The sequence below is a fragment of the Coregonus lavaretus genome (assembly GCF_964263955.1).
Source record: "Coregonus lavaretus genome assembly, chromosome: 33".
In the NCBI taxonomy this organism is placed as follows: Eukaryota; Metazoa; Chordata; class Actinopteri; order Salmoniformes; family Salmonidae; genus Coregonus; species Coregonus lavaretus.
Genome location: NC_140020.1, coordinates 34,078,157 through 34,094,558, shown reverse-complemented (window position 1 = coordinate 34,094,558; position 16,402 = coordinate 34,078,157). Strand labels below are relative to the sequence as shown.

Below are 16,402 nucleotides of genomic sequence, written 5' to 3'. Positions count from 1 at the left end.
CAACACTTTTTTTGTTGTTGTTTTATTTTTACTTTTTTATTAAAAATAAATGCACTGTTGGTTAAGGGCTGTAAGTAAGCATTTCACTGTAATGTCTGCACCTGTTGTATTCGGCGCATGTGACCGATAAAATTTGATTTGATTTGATTTGATTTGATTTGATTTGAGAAGACAGGAAGATGCTGATCGAAAAGTAAACAACCCAGGTGCGGCAAGAGAACACTTACAGAGAAACATGCGGCAGTCAAACACATGAGGTGCACACTTATTTTCTCATTTTATTCATATACTCATCTCGTATAAAATGTACAATCAAATAGACAACTTAACAAAATCGAAAATGACCCACAGTACTGACAAATACAAAGTAACCAATAACTCCAACATATATCGGCCTATGCAATACTGCTTTGGATTTCAAATACATTCAATAAAGTGCTCGCTTTTTCATTCTTTTCTCATATAAATACATAATGCCGTTTTTTTTTTATCACAAAAGCTGTTGTTCACAGCATTTCAGACAGACTGTGTCCTTGTCTTCAGTCGCATTAAAGTGCATATGCTTATGTTAGACATACATTTAAGGGCAGAGTCCTCTTGTTTAAAGGATTTAACGGTCAACTGAAAGCGAATCGTCGAAGGTCAACATGCGCACGCACACACACACACACACACACACACACACACACACACACACACACACACACACATTGTCCTCAAAGTTCTCACTCAGCACCCCTCTAAACTTCACTGGGTGACCTGGAGCGGGTGGCTACGTTGGTCTGAAAGCAGCCGCAGAAGAGCGCGTAGAGCGAGCGCTGGATCTCGGCATTACGGTAGGCGTAGATGATTGGGTTGATCATGGAGTTGTAGGTGGCCGGAAGCAGCGTGGCATACGTGTATACAGACGGGTACTCGCGCTCTCCCACCAGGCAGTAGATGGCGAAGGGTAGCCAGCTCGTGCCGAAGGTGCCCAGGATGATGGCAAGCGTGGCCACACCCTTCTTGGTGGCCACGTAGTGCGACGTGGTGAAGAAGTGCTGTTGGAGAGCGATCTGGTGCGCGTGGCGGCACACGATCTTGCAGATCTTGAAGTAGAGGGTCAGCATGAGTATGAAGATGATGACGAAAGAGACCGCCAACAAGGTCACATTGCTGCGAGTGAGCGGGCGCACAATGCTACACAAGCTCGGGTCATCCAGGCAGTTCCAGCCCAGCACAGGCAGCAGGCCCAGGCACAGAGACACGCCCCATGTGCTGACCAGCATCAGGTGCACGTAGTGGAGTGTCTTCTCCGAGAAGTAAGTCAGTGCGTTGTATAAAGAGAAGTACCGGTCAACTGTTATAGCCAGCAGGCTACTTATGGACGCCGTGAAGGAGGCCACTAGGAACCCAACAGTAACAAGGCTGACAGTCTCTGAGGAGATGACATACTGGAACACGAAGTTGAGGATTAATCCCATGCCTGCTAGTAAATCCGCTGTGGCTAGGCTCCCTATGAGCACGAACATGGGGGTGCGCAGGGTGGGCGTATAGAAGATGATAGCCACTACGATGGCGTTCTCGCAGGCGATGACAGTGCCCGACATGCAAAGCATGATGTCCCACGGGTTGATGGGGAAGTCCAGAGGGGCGGTGGAAAGCTCCAGGCTGCCATTGCGCTCTGGAAAGTCAACCTCCATCCACGGGAGAGCCTCTCCAGCCACTGCGACCGTCATTGCGGTGTCGTTACACAGGAAAGTCTTGTTCAAGTCTACGCACATGTCTGCTTTCCCCTCCTGAAGAGAGAATGAGATACAGAGAGATTGTTGTTTAGTTTCAAATTTGCAATATGTAAAAAGATGCAATGCCTACCCATACAGAAACCTCACGCATTAAAATATACAGTTGAAGTCGGAAGTTTACATACACCTTAGCCAAATACATTTAAACTCAGTTTTTCACAATTCCTGACATTTTATCCTGGTAAAAATGTCCTGTCTTAGGTCAGTTAGGATCAACACTTTATTTTAAGAATGTGAAATGTCAGAATAATAGTAGAGAGAATGATTTATTTCAGCTTTTATTTCTTTAATCACATTCCCAGTGGGTCAGAAGTTTACATACACTCAATTAGTATTTGGTAACATTGCCTTTAAATTGTTTAACTTGGGTCAAACGTTTCGGTTAGCCTTCCACAAGCTTCCCACAATAAGTTGGGTGAATTTTGGCCCATTCCTCCTGACAGAGCTGGTGTAACTGAGTCAGGTTTGTAGGCCTCCTTGCTCGCAAACGCTTTTTCAGTTCTGCCCACTAATTTTCTATAGGATTGAGGTCAGGGCTTTGTGATGGCCACTCCAATACCATGACTTTGTTGTCCTTAAGCCATTTTGCCACAACTTTGGAAGTCTGCTTGGGGTCATTACCATTTGGAAGACCCATTTGCGACCAAGCTTTAACTTCCAGACTGATGTTGCTTCAATATATCCACATAATTTTCCTTCCTCATGATGCCATCTATTTTGTGAAGTGCACCAGTCCCTCCTGCAGCAAATAATTGCGGAGGGAGTCGAAAAGAGAACACACAGAAGAAGGCTGTTGTATAAAACACCTGTCTCCGGATTACATCTTCAAACTAAAGGAAACCATGGCATCCATGACAGAGAGGGAGAAGCGTTCCCATGTAAATGGGTAAGATAGTCTAGCTAGCTACATTTTCAGATATTATAAGTTTCACATTTTGTCAAAGTCAGTTTCATTGCAAGTTAAAGCGTACTGTTAGCTAGCTAGCTAACATTAGCTGGCTGGCTCACTAGCTAACGTTACATGTATGATCTGTGTAGTAATATTATTCGTATCTCAGAGCCATTTGCATTGCTATTTATAGCCTATTTATAGCTAGCTAACATTGAACCTAGCTAGTTGGTTAGCTTTAGCTACCAGTAGATTCAGGTAGTAACATTATGAGTTGGGATTATGGTTCATTGTTGAGTGGAGTCTTTATGTCTAAACAAAAGACTCCACTCTGCAACTAACCATTTCACTGTACCGTTTACACCTTCTGTATCCTGTTTATGTGACAAATAAATGTACGTTGTATTTGATATAGTGTGTGTTTACCAGAGACGGTAATGTGAAGAACAACATGACCTGCTCCAAAGTCAAATTAGGATATAACGTTAGGACAATGAGATAGAGTCCAAGTTCTAAAATTCTCCTGTAGAATGCCCTGCTTTTATTTCGTCACACTCACAACCGTAAGCTATTTTCTGTAATTAGCTTGCCATTCACTTTTAAATAATGATCTTGTTGTGATTTTCTTTTCTTGTAATAACAAATAAAAAATTGCTAAAGTTAAGACGTTGTCAGCTATATGATATAGTCATAACAACTTAACATTAGCTAGTAATTCATAAGCTAGAAACGAACCAAAACATTGTTTAGAAAGTTGCCTGGTTTGCTAGATTGACATATAATAAATTAATTTTTAAACAGATGGATTTATTGGTGTTAAAATACACCAGTTATGCTATTTTGGACCACGAGGCTGCTGATGTAATGCATCCTGTCGGTTTTGTGTTTATACTTTTTCATAACGAAAACAACAAGTTTGATGTAGGACGACAATAGAATGTACATGATGTCACTGCGACAACTGTCTACAGACATGTCGATAGACGTAGTATAAACCAGCCTTTAGTCTTGAAATCTTTGGTTGTTTAGTACAATACTCTGTATAGCACAAGGCCAAGTGAATCCTTAAAGAGATGGGTGGGGCTTAAGAGGGTGTGAATGATGCTGAATGGGTGTAGACAAAGAAGAGCTCTCCAGTAGGTGTACCAAAACATTCAAGGATCATTTTCTCAAAAGTTTATCAACTTTCAAAGCAGAATTACTTTCCCATTGTTCCTCAACTGTAGTGTATGATATACAATTTTCTAGCTCTGAGTCTCTACTTTTATCCAAAGTAAAAAAACGTAATTTTCAATTTTGCTACATAAGACCGAATCGAGCCGGTCGGACAGGTATATAACTAGAGCACATCATAGAATATGTATGTAAATATATTTTAAAATATATGTTAATTAAATATATTTTTGCCCCACATGTATCATGCTGAATTGTAATGAGTCTATTGACCTCTCAAAGGGGGGTTTGCATGCAAAAGTTGAAAATAAATTATACAGCTATTGAGGCTACCTGCAATGAAACATTGCAAAATTAGCTATGTTTATTTCGAAAAGAGACACATGAACATTTTTCTTCTGAGATGTCAATCCCAATTTGAAATATGTTCCCAAGCCCCGCCTCCAACTGTTGCAATTTATAATTTTTCTTCAGATGAAGGAGAAGAGCATCTGTCAGCACCAAAAATCTTTCTCATGGATAATGGCATTTTATTTGATGATATAATCATAGCACAGATTTTAAATCAGTTTTTCACAAGGCGGGTGAACAAGATATTTTCTTCAACTCCCTGCAAGCAAGAGTTTTCACCGAGCTAGCTAACACAGCTAGTTATTTAGCTAGCTCTTTTAGCTTGCCACCACATCATGTACTGTATGTGTTGGATATAATTGAATTGCCAAAGCTAGCTAGTTAATGTTAAATGTTTATTGCCAAGCAATGTGTTGCTTGCTAGCTAGCTTTGTTGTGAGGGTTGGGTTTCTCTGACCGCAATATAGCTAGAACTGGCTAACTAGCTAGATTATTTCTAGCTAAAAATAATCATAGTTTTCCCAGCAGTGGATCCTTCTGGTCTGGAGCCTTAACTGCCTATGGACAGACCAATAGCCAATGTAAGTTAGTCTTTTGTATAATTTAGCTAGCTAGTTCCTGAACATCAACCCCTTATTCTTCATCTTGTGTGGAATTGTTTCACTGACTCTCTGTCTCTGCATTATCCACAGGGTAACTGTCAACTTGTGAGTCTGAAAATTGGCACTGGAGGTTAAGGAACCTGCATTGTAAGTATACATTTGATGTTCATGAACATTAACCCCGAATTCTTCATCTTGCGTGGAATTTATTTTGACGCTCTGTCTCTGCATTATCCAGGGTTAACTCAGATAGTCTGTGTAGCTATTTATTTGAAATATACACTGAGTGTACAAAACATTAGGAACACCTGCTCTTTCCATGACACAGACTGACCAGGTGAATCCAGGTGAAAGCTATGATCCCTTATTGATGTCACCTCTTAAATCCACTTCAACCAGTGTAGATGAAGGGGAGGAGACAGGTTAAAGAAGGATTTTTAAGCCTTGAGACAATTGATACATGGATTGTGTATGTGTGCCATTCAGAAGGGGAATGGGCACGACAAAGATTTAAATGCCTTTGAACGGGGTATGGTAGTAGGTTTCAGGCGCACCGGTTCGAGTGTGTCAAGAACAGCAACGCTGCCTTGTTTTCACGCTCAACAGTTTCCCATGTATATCAAGAATGGTCCACCACCCAAAGGACATCCAGCCAACTGTGGGAAGCATTGGAGTCAACATTGGACAGCATCCCTGTGGAATGCTTTCAACACCAACGAATTGAGGCTGTTCTGTGGGCAAAAGGGGGTCCAACTCAATATGAGGAAGGTGTTCCTAATGTTTTGTACACTCAGTGTATGTCACTAAATTAGGCTTCGGTATGAGTAGACAACAAAGTAGGAGCCATCCATGGTGCTGAAACTTGGGCAACTCAACAACTGTAGGCTAAAAACGTCAACCCTGATTCATGAAAACCTCACAAAAGACAGATATCTAAAACTGTTATGACAACAAGGTAATGTTATCCAAAAGCGTTGTGTCCAAGTTTAGAGACCACAGGAAGAGCAGCACTCGAGGAGCTATCCATGGTGCTGAAACTTGAAACTGAATAATAGGCTATGATCGTGGATAAAACTTCAACCCTGTCCCACTTAACTCCTAAAAACGAAACAAACTGATAAACAATATTATCATAAGTCAATAAAGTAACATACGGTCTATCCACCAAGTTTTTGTTTCCATGTAAATGGACGATGTAGGCTACATACCTTCGTTTCACACAGAGCTTTAGGAGAAAACCGTCTTTATAGAAAATCAAAACCGTCCCTTTCTTCTAAACCGCTCAGGTAAAGCCCTCGTTTTGTTCTGTTTCCCTCGCATGGGCGAGACACCGAGGGCAGGTGCGACCTGAAGCATTGACCGGCGCGGAGGAGAGTGACTAGAGCTCGAGAGCCAGAACTGTAAAGGCTGAAGTCTGTGAGCGGTGGAGCGCTATTACACCCAAGTGACGTCAGACTCACTGTTGCGCGCGCGAGAGAGATCAAGAGAGAGAGAGAGAGAGAGAGAGAGAGAGAGAGAGAGAGAGAGAGAGAGAGAGAGAGAGAGAGAGAGAGAGAGAGAGAGAGAGAGAGAGAGAGAGAGAGAGAGAGAGAGAGAGAGAGAGAGAGAGAGAGAGAGAGAGAGAGAGAGAGAGAGAGATGAGAAGCCCGCCTCGCCATCACATGCTCAAAGGGAACCTCTACCCCTGCATGGTGTGTTGATGTGAGGCGATAGATGAGTGAGATTGATTTTGTGAATACAGCTATGTATTGACTCCCATGGCCGGGGGAAGATGTTTAGGTGTGGGGGTGCTGAGATAATTGTTTCTCCCTTTTTGTGCGCTCATACAGTAGTAATTGAGGATTCAACACAGCACCACCACTACTCTATCCCCCTTAGTGCTGCTCCACGTGTTACCAGGCCTTAACAGGCAGGCGGAAGAGGGCTCAGTCAGCAGTCCATCTTTTCTGGACATAGATCCTGTTCTGTTTGTCCTGCACTACCCTCTCCAGTCCACTCCACACAACAGTTTAAATGGCAACCGTGGTAACCAAAATTTACACTGGGTGTCCAAGCTTACTGTACTACTTATTACCTAATGCAGGGATGGTCAAGTGGTGGCCGCCCCTCTTTTGTAGGCTCACAGACGAATCCCCCCCTCCCCATTTTTGTAATAATAACAATAATAATAATAAAATAAATAAATAAATATATATATATATATATATATATATATATATATATATATATATATATATATATATATATATATATATATATATATACAGTACCAGTCAAAAGTTTGGACACACCTACTCATTCCAGGGTTTTTCGTTATTTTTACTATTTTCTACATTCTAGAATAATAGTGAAGACATCAGAACTATGAAGTGGTCCTCTGTAGCTCAATTGGTAGAGCATGGCGCTTGTACTCAGACCCACGAGCCACTGCGGCTCCTCATGATGAGTTCCGTTTTTTTGTGGCCCCCACCCCCATCAAAGTTGCCCATCCCTGACTTAACACCAACTCATTCTCCCTTCATTCCCTTAATTTGTTTCTTCCTTAATCAATTCTATGTGATGATCACAGCGGGTGTACTACTATTAAGACCTGTTATAGCTATCACAGTACATACATACTGTACTGTACAGGGTAACAGCCTGCTGCTGTGTGTCCAGGCCAGGGAACATACCGGCTGTACCTAGACACTCCTCTATCCATAATTTACTCTCCTACCTTTCTACATTTACAGCTGAAGTTGGAAGTTTACATACACCTTAGCCAAATACATTTAAACTCAGTTTTTCACAATTCCTGACTTTTAATCCTAGTAAAAATTCCCTGTCTTAGGTCAGTTAGGATCAGCACTTTATTTTAAGAATGTGAAATGTCAGAATAATAGTAGAGATAATTATTTATTTCAGCTTTTATTTCTTTCATCACATTCCCAGTGGGTCAGAAGTTTACATACACTCAATTAGTATTTGGTAGCATTGCCTTTAAATTGTTTAACTTGGGTCAAACGTTTCGGGAAGCCTTCCACAAGCTTCCCACAATAAGTTGGGTGAATTTTGGCCCAATCCTCCTGACAGAGCTGGTGTAACGGAGTCAGGTTTGTAGGCCTCCTTGCTCACACACGCTTTTTCAGGTCTGCCCACAACTTTTCTATAGGACTGAGGTCAGGGCTTTGTGATGGCCACTCCAATACCTTGACTTTGTTGTCCCTAAGCCATTTTGCCACAACTTTGGAAGTATGCTTGGGGTCATTGTCCATTTGGAAGACCATTTGTGACCAAGCTTTAACTTCCTGACTGATGTCTTGAGATGTTGCTTCAATATATCTACATCATTTCCTTCCTCATGATGCCATCAATTTTGTGAAGTGCACCAGTCCCTCCTGCAGCAAAGCACCCCCACAGCATGATGCTGCCACCCCCGTGCTTCGCAGTTGGGATGGTGTTCTTGGGCTTGCAAGCATCACCCTTTTTCCTCCAAACATAACGATGGTCATTATGGCCAAACAGTTCTATGTTTGTTTCATCAGAGCAGAGGACATTTCTCCAAAAAGTAAGATCTTTGTCCCCATGTGCAGTTGCAAACCGTAGTCTGGCATTTTTATGGCGGTTTTGGAGCAGTGGCTTCTTCCTTGCTGAGCGGCCTTTCAGGATATGTCGATATAGGACTCGTTTACTGTGGATATTGATACTTTTGTACCTGTTTCCTCCAGCATCTTCACAAGGTCCTTTGCTGTTGTTCTGGGATTGATTTGCACTTTTCACACCAAAGTACGTTCATCTCTAGGAGACAGAACGCGTCTCTTTCCTGACCGGTATGACGGCTTCTTGGTCCCATGGTGTTTATAATTTTTGTACAGATGAACGTGGTACCTTCAGGCGTTTGGAAATTGCTCCCAAGGATGAACCAGACTTGTGGAGGTCTACAATTCTTTTTCTGAGGTCTTGGCTGATTTCTTTTGATTTTCCCATGATGTCAAGCAAAGAGGCACTGAGTTTGAAGGTAGGCCTTGAAATACATCCACAGGTACACCTCCAATTGACTCAAATGATGTCCATTAGCCTATCAGAAGCTTCTAAAGCCATGACATCATTTTCTGGAATTTTCCAAGCTTTTTAAAGGCACAGTCAACTTAGTTTATGTAAACTTCTGACCCACTGGAATTGTGATACAGTGAATTCTAAGTGAAATAATCTGTCTGTAAACAATTGTTGGAAAAATTACTTGTGTCATGCACAAAGTAGATGCATTAACCTACTTGCCAAAACTATAGTTTGTTAACAAGGAATTTGTGGAGTGGTTGAAAAACGAGTTTTAATGACTCCAACCTAGGTGTATGTAAACTTTCGACTTCAACTGTACATTTTAGTCATTTATCAGACACTCTTATCCAGAGCGACTTACCGTTAGTGCATTCATCTTAAGATAGCTAGCCACATATTTATATTTGTATGTTTTATGGATCCCCATTAGCTGCTGTCAAGGCAGCAGCTACTCTTCCTGGGGTCCAGCAAAATTAAGGCAGTTTATACGATTTTACAATTACAATCCATTCACAGATTTGACAACCCACTGTGTGCCCTCAGGCCCCTACTCCACCACTACCACATATCTACAGTACAAAATCCATGTGCACTTGTGTGTATAGTGTGTATGTTATCGTGTGTGTGTATGCCTGTGTCTGTGCCTATGTTTGTGTTGCTTCACAGTCCCCGCTGTTCCATAAGGTGAATTTGTATCTGTTTTTTAAATCTAATTTTACTGCTTGCATCAGTTACTTGATGTGGAATAGAGTTCCATGTAGTCATGTAGGCTCTATGTAGTGCTGTGCACCTCCCATAGTCTGTTCTGGACTTGGGGACTATGAAGAGTGCTCTTGTGGCATGTCTTGTGGGGTATGCATGAGTGTCTGAGCAGTGTGCCAGTAGTTCAAACAGACAGCTCGGTGCATTCAACATGTCAAGTAGTGATGAAGTCAATCTCTCCTCCACTTTGAGCCAGGAGAGATTGACATGCATATTATGAATATTAGCTCTCTATGTACATCCAAGGGCCAGCTGTGCTGCCCTGTTCTAAGCCAATTGCAATTTTCCTAAGTCCCTTTTTGTGGCACCTGACCACACGACCGAACAGTAAAAACTAGGGCCTGTAGGACCTGCCTTGTTGATAGTGCTGTTAAGAAGGAAGAGCAGCGCTTTATTATGGACAGACTTCTTCCAATCTTTGTTACTGTTGTATCAATATGTTTTGACCATGACAGTTTACAATCCAGGGTTACTCCAAGCGGTTTAGTCACCTCAACTTGCTCAATTTCCACATCATGTATTACAAGATTTAGTAGAGGTTTAGGGTTTAGTGAATGATTTGTCCCAAATACAATGATTTTAGTTTTAGAAATATTTAGGACTAACTAATTCCTTGCCACCCACTCTGAAACAAACTGCAGCTCTTTGTTAAGTGTTGCAGTCATTTCAGTCGCTGTAGTAGCTGACATGTATAATGTTGAGTCATCCACATACAGTGGGGAAAAAAGTATTTAGTCAGCCACCAATTGTGCAAGTTCTCCCACTTAAAAAGATGAGAGAGGCCTGTAATTTTCATCATAGGTACACGTCAACTATGACAGACAAATTGAGAAAAAAAGATCCAGAAAATCACATTGTAGGATTTTTTATGAATTTATTTGCAAATTATGGTGGAAAATAAGTATTTGGTCACCTACAAACAAGCAAGATTTCTGGCTCTCACAGACCTGTAACTTCTTCTTTAAGAGGCTCCTCTGTCCTCCACTCGTTACCTGTATTAATGGCACCTGTTTGAACTTGTTATCAGTATAAAAGACACCTGTCCACAACTTCAAACAGTCACACTCCAAACTCCACTATGGCCAAGACCAAAGAGCTGTCAAAGGACACCAGAAACAAAATTGTAGACCTGCACCAGGCTGGGAAGACTGAATCTGCAATAGGTAAGCAGCTTGGTTTGAAGAAATCAACTGTGGGAGCAATTATTAGGAAATGGAAGACATACAAGACCACTGATAATCTCCCTCGATCTGGGGCTCCACGCAAGATCTCACCCCGTGGGGTCAAAATGATCACAAGAACGGTGAGCAAAAATCCCAGAACCACACGGGGGGACCTAGTGAATGACCTGCAGAGAGCTGGGACCAAAGTAACAAAGCCTACCATCAGTAACACACTACGCCGCCAGGGACTCAAATCCTGCAGTGCCAGACGTGTCCCCCTGCTTAAGCGAGTACATGTCCAGGCCCGTCTGAAGTTTGCTAGAGTGCATTTGGATGATCCAGAAGAGGATTGGGAGAATGTCATATGGTCAGATGAAACCAAAATAGAACTTTTTGGTAAAAACTCAACTCGTCGTGTTTGGAGGACAAAGAATGCTGAATTGCATCCAAAGAACACCATACCTACTGTGAAGCATGGGGGTGGAAACATCATGCTTTGGGGCTGTTTTTCTGCAAAGGGACCAGGACGACTGATCCGTGTAAAGGAAAGAATGAATGGGGCCATGTATCGTGAGATTTTGAGTGAAAACCTCCTTCCATCAGCAAGGGCATTGAAGATGAAACGTGGCTGGGTCTTTCAGCATGACAATGATCCCAAACACACCGCCCGGGCAACGAAGGAGTGGCTTCGTAAGAAGCATTTCAAGGTCCTGGAGTGGCCTAGCCAGTCTCCAGATCTCAACCCCATAGAAAATCTTTGGAGGGAGTTGAAAGTCCGTGTTGCCCAGTGACAGCCCCAAAACATCACTGCTCTAGAGGAGATCTGCATGGAGGAATGGGCCAAAATACCAGCAACAGTGTGTGAAAACCTTGTGAAGACTTACAGAAAACGTTTGACCTATGTCATTGCCAACAAAGGGTATATAACAAAGTATTGAGAAACTGCAAATAAATTCATTAAAAATCCTACAATGTGATTTTCTGGATTTTTTTCTCTTATTTTGTCTGTCATAGTTGACGTGTACCTATGATGAAAATTACAGGCCTCTCTCATCTTTTTAAGTGGGAGAACTTGCACAATTGGTGGCTGACTAAATACTTTTTTCCTCCACTGTACATAGACACACTGGCTTTACTCAAAGCCAGTGGCATGTCATTAGTAAAGATAGAAAAAAGTAAGGGGCCTAGACAGCTGCCCTGGGGAATTGCTGATTTGGAGAGGCTTCCATTAAAGAACACCCTCTGTGTTCTGTTAGACAGGTAACTCTTTATCCACAATATAGCAGGGGTGTAAAGCCATAACACATAATACATATGTTTTTTCAGCAGCAGACAATGGTCGATAATGTCAAAAGCTGCACTGAGGTCTAACAAAACAGCCCCCACAATCTTTTGATCATCAATTCTCTCAGTCAGTCATCAGTAATTTGTGTAAGTGCTGTGGTTGTTGAATGTCCTTCCCTATAAGCATGCTGAAAGTTTGTTGTCAATTTGATTACTGTAAAATAGCATTGTATCTGGTCAAACACATTTTTTTACAAAAGTTTACTAAGGGTTGGTAACAGGCTGATTGGTCGGCTATATCACAGGCATGGTTCAGGTTCTCTCTCTTCCTCTCTCTTTTTCTTTTCATCTTCATTACATTTTACATAATTTGTTCCATTACGTCTCTCCTTGACTTTCACCCCCTCTTTTTTTCATTTTCTTCTCTCTCGTTAACACTATTATCTCCTGAGCCACTCCTATCATGATTCCCTTTACCTTTCTGTCCATCTCTCTCTCTCTTCTCACTCATCTATCTGTAGTGACACACGTGGATGGGGAGATGTGGCCTACAGATAGACAGTTCCCATTAAAGGAGAGAGTTGACTTCCTGACTCAGTCACCACTCCTTCTGTATATGTCACTGGCTCTTATTGTGGTCATCATTAACATCACACACTTCTTTCTTTCAAAAGCTTTTCTTTTTGCATTTTTTGTTTTAGATAGAGAGCCAAATAAGCACAGATGAGACCAGAGACATATTGGCAAACAAACAACATTTAATTGGACCAATTCATATTACTGTTAATTGCTGTTAACAATGGTAAAATTAAGAAAATGACGAGGTCCATTAACGTCAGCAGAAATGCACTCGAAACAGAGGTCACTGCTCTGAAGCAAGTGTGACAAGCAGTAGGATCACAGGTTGACAACAACCTGAGTGGTGTTTCATCAGTGGTGTGTGTGTGTGTGTGTGTGTGTGTGTGTGTGTGTGTGTGTGTGTGTGTGTGTGTGTGTGTGTGTGTGAGAGAGAGAGAGAGAGAGTAGGAGTGAGAGAGAGAGAAAGACAGTGAGTGAGAGAAAGAGAGTGAGAGTGAAAGAGCAAGAGAGAACCAAGGGTTGATTTGGGGACGCATAGGACCCGATTCAGACTTAGGAAATGTACACCTTTCCTATGCACGCCTTCAGTAGTTGGTATTCAGACTTACCTTATGCAGGTGCGTAATGGGCTTTGCAGATGTGGTTCCCTTGCGCGCTGAATATAATTTAATTAAACCGCTGAAAACCCTCCCACTTACTGAGTAACAGATTGTCTCGTGAAGTTTTCATTCAATCTAAAGCCATCCCTTTACATTTAGTGTATCTTTTCATTAGAATTTTCTTGACAGACTCATTAGAATATATGGAGAGAACGGTTCAGAATATTAGGGATCAATGAAAGAAAGCCATGTAAATACACACATATTTCTCTCACGTTCAGCACCAATTGGTAGATTTTAAAATACTCTGATCTTATATTATTTAGGGTTAGGAAAGTATTTATGAATAATACTTTTAAAAAACAGGTTTGGAGAGCCTTTACTCACAAAATATATTTGTGAATCAAAAATACAGTGGTTCGATTCATCCTGAAAGTTGCCATATTCAATTGTTCAAACTATGAAATATTGGAAGGTGAGAAAAGTGTACAATAGGGTTTGAGTAGTAGCCCTATACATCTACCCTATAATTCCCATTAATCATGGAACTGTCCAGTCGCCGTGAACCGTGCGCCAGGTTCCAGGTTTAAACTGCTGTATGGTCTGTGTTCCATTATGATTCAAATAGGCTACATGTCCCAAATTATTGCACAAGTTGTAATTGGTTAGCCTAATATGATCCACTATTGTTAGCGATCCTCATGAACAACCACACGAACGTGTCAGAGGAAAGAAAGGTAAACTAACAATGTAACGTAATGATGCAAAATGTAAGGAAACTAAATCTAAATTGACAATTATAAATGTATGTGGGTATAACTAAAGGTGGCTACCATATTTCATATTTAGCACTATACAAATTGTTTTAAAAAAATACATTGGAAAATTTCGCCATATAATTAAAACATTCTAGAAATCAAATAAACTCTGTAAGTTTGCCGTTATACTGTCATTTGGACTTTGCTACAAAAGCCTATAGCTTGGGTCTTAAAATTTCATCCTGGCAAGTTATAAGGTCAGCATTTCATAAACGTTACTGTGGAAAAGGTGATATGTTGATACGCTTCAGTTTGCTGCCATATGACTGGTTTCACATTCTACTCCAGCGATCATAAGGTAAAATAGATCTAAAACAAATGTCATTTATATTTACAATCCCCTTATCCAAATGGCTTACTCATTTACCTAGCCCTTATCAATAGCTCTTTATTTGATCTTTACCCCAAATGAACAGCGGGTGAATAGCATGCTATGCTCATGCTTAAGTTCAAGGTCAGAAAATGCCTAGAGAGAAAAGTGCATAAATATGGAATTGCGTTCCATTTACGTGCACTTAAATTAGGTCAGAATTCCCCCCTTTTGCTTATTTCCAAGTGTTGCAGTCACTGCTATATCCTTTAACCACTGTCGGTCTCCTGGTTACCAAGCAACAACAGCCCTCTACCAAGATTTGGGGAGAGTGTGAGAGAGGAGGAGAGAGAGAGGGGGGGGGGGGGGGGGGGTGTAATAGGTGGAACAGAGGGAGGGAGAGACATGGGTAAAAGGGAGAGAGGGAAAGAGAGGGAGATAATTGTCTGTTTTATATAGCCTGCCATTGACTCGTTCTCCCTTCTATGTGCTGATCACAGCAGGTGTACTAGTATAAACCATGCAACTGCACAGAGGGAGGTACACCTCCACTGGCCAACTGGCCATGCAATGTGTTTTTGTGGACATACACTACCAGTCAAACGTTTGGACACACCTACTCATTCAAGGGTTCTTCTTTATTTTTACTATTTTTTACATTGTAGAATAATAGTGAAGACATCAAAACTATGAAATAACACATATTGAATAATGTAGTAACCAAAAAAGTGTTAAACAAATCAAAATATATTTTATATTTGAGATTCTTCAAATAGCCACCCTTTGCCTTGTTGACAGTTTTGCATACTCTTGGCATTCTCACAACCAGCTTCATGAGGTAGTCACCTGGAATGCATTTCAATTAACAGGTGTGCCTTGTTAAAAGTTAATTTGTGGAATTTCTTTCCTTCTTAATGCAATTGAGCCAATCAGTTGTGTTGTGACAAGGTAGGGGGGTATACAGAAGATAGCCCTATTTGGTAAAAGACCAAGTCCATATATGGCAAGAATAGCTCAAATAAGCAAAGAGAAATGGCAGTCCATCATTACTTTAAGACATGAAGGTCAGTCAATACGGAACATTTCAAGAACTTTGAAAGTTTCTTCAAATGCAGTCGCAAGTTAGCTAGCTAACTCCTTGATCTTTCTTCTTTCTGGTCGTTCATCAAAGTTGTCCGGCTAACTAATTGATTTAGCTTTGTAGTATACCCCTCAGGTGAGTGAGAGGTGTGTGACCAAAACAAGTCACTGATATTTTACACTTGCTGTTTGGGTCAAAAAACGAATTAGAAAAACAGGCTTATAAAAAGACCCTGCTTCTCCTAACTCATTGATTCTCACACACACGCACGTATGCACACACACACACACACACACACTCACCGTGAAATCTATCTTGTTTACCTCGATACAGCTGTGCATGCCTACTAAGGCCAACAGCCATTTGCAATGAAGGAAAAAAAAAAAAAAAATAGAGGGAAAGGAGAGAAAGAGAGGATGAACAATGAGAAGACAGGGTCAGGAGAGGGTGGAGATAGAGTGGTTTAGAGTGGAGCGAAGAATGAAAGGGCAATGGAAAGAGAGGAATTTGTGTGGTGGGAGATGGAGAGAGAGATGAATGGAGCAAAAGAAAGAGATGTGGGTGGATAGATAGAGTGGAAATTGGGTTATAGCTGAGGTACACTGAGGCCTGGTCTTACAGTAAGAACTGGTAGAAGTGGAACAACTCAAACTCCCAGCTCTTGACCCAAAACAGAGGGATATACTACAAAGGAAGATCAAGGAGTTAACCAGCTAACTTGCCTGAATATCCTGTATAAAATTCAAGTTTATCTGTATAAAGATAAACTTGAAATGGGCATGGTCTAATTGACTCAACAACTATGTTGAGCTTTGTTAATGTAACATAAAATCAACTGTTATTTCTGGTTGTTTAACAAAGTTAGCTGGCTAACTCATTGATTCTGCTATGTAGTATACCCCATTAGATATGGAAAACAACAAATCTCTCACAAAAACATGATGATTCATACACACAGGCCTCTCGTCC

At 41.2% G+C, this 16,402-nt stretch overlaps 1 protein-coding gene across 1 annotated transcript in view; it reads right to left on the bottom strand.

Annotated features, from left to right (window-relative positions):
• Window positions 1–740: 740 nt before the first annotated feature.
• LOC311108417 (G-protein coupled receptor 12-like) overlaps window positions 741–16,402 on the bottom strand; it is a gene marked incomplete at both ends in the record, with an annotated part of 121,984 nt that continues 106,322 nt past the window's right edge. Inside the window, one exon of the mRNA XM_084151042.1 lies at window positions 741–1,850. Within this exon, the coding sequence (XP_084007168.1) occupies window positions 741–1,850 (1,110 nt within the window). The remainder of the gene's footprint in view (window positions 1,851–16,402) is intronic.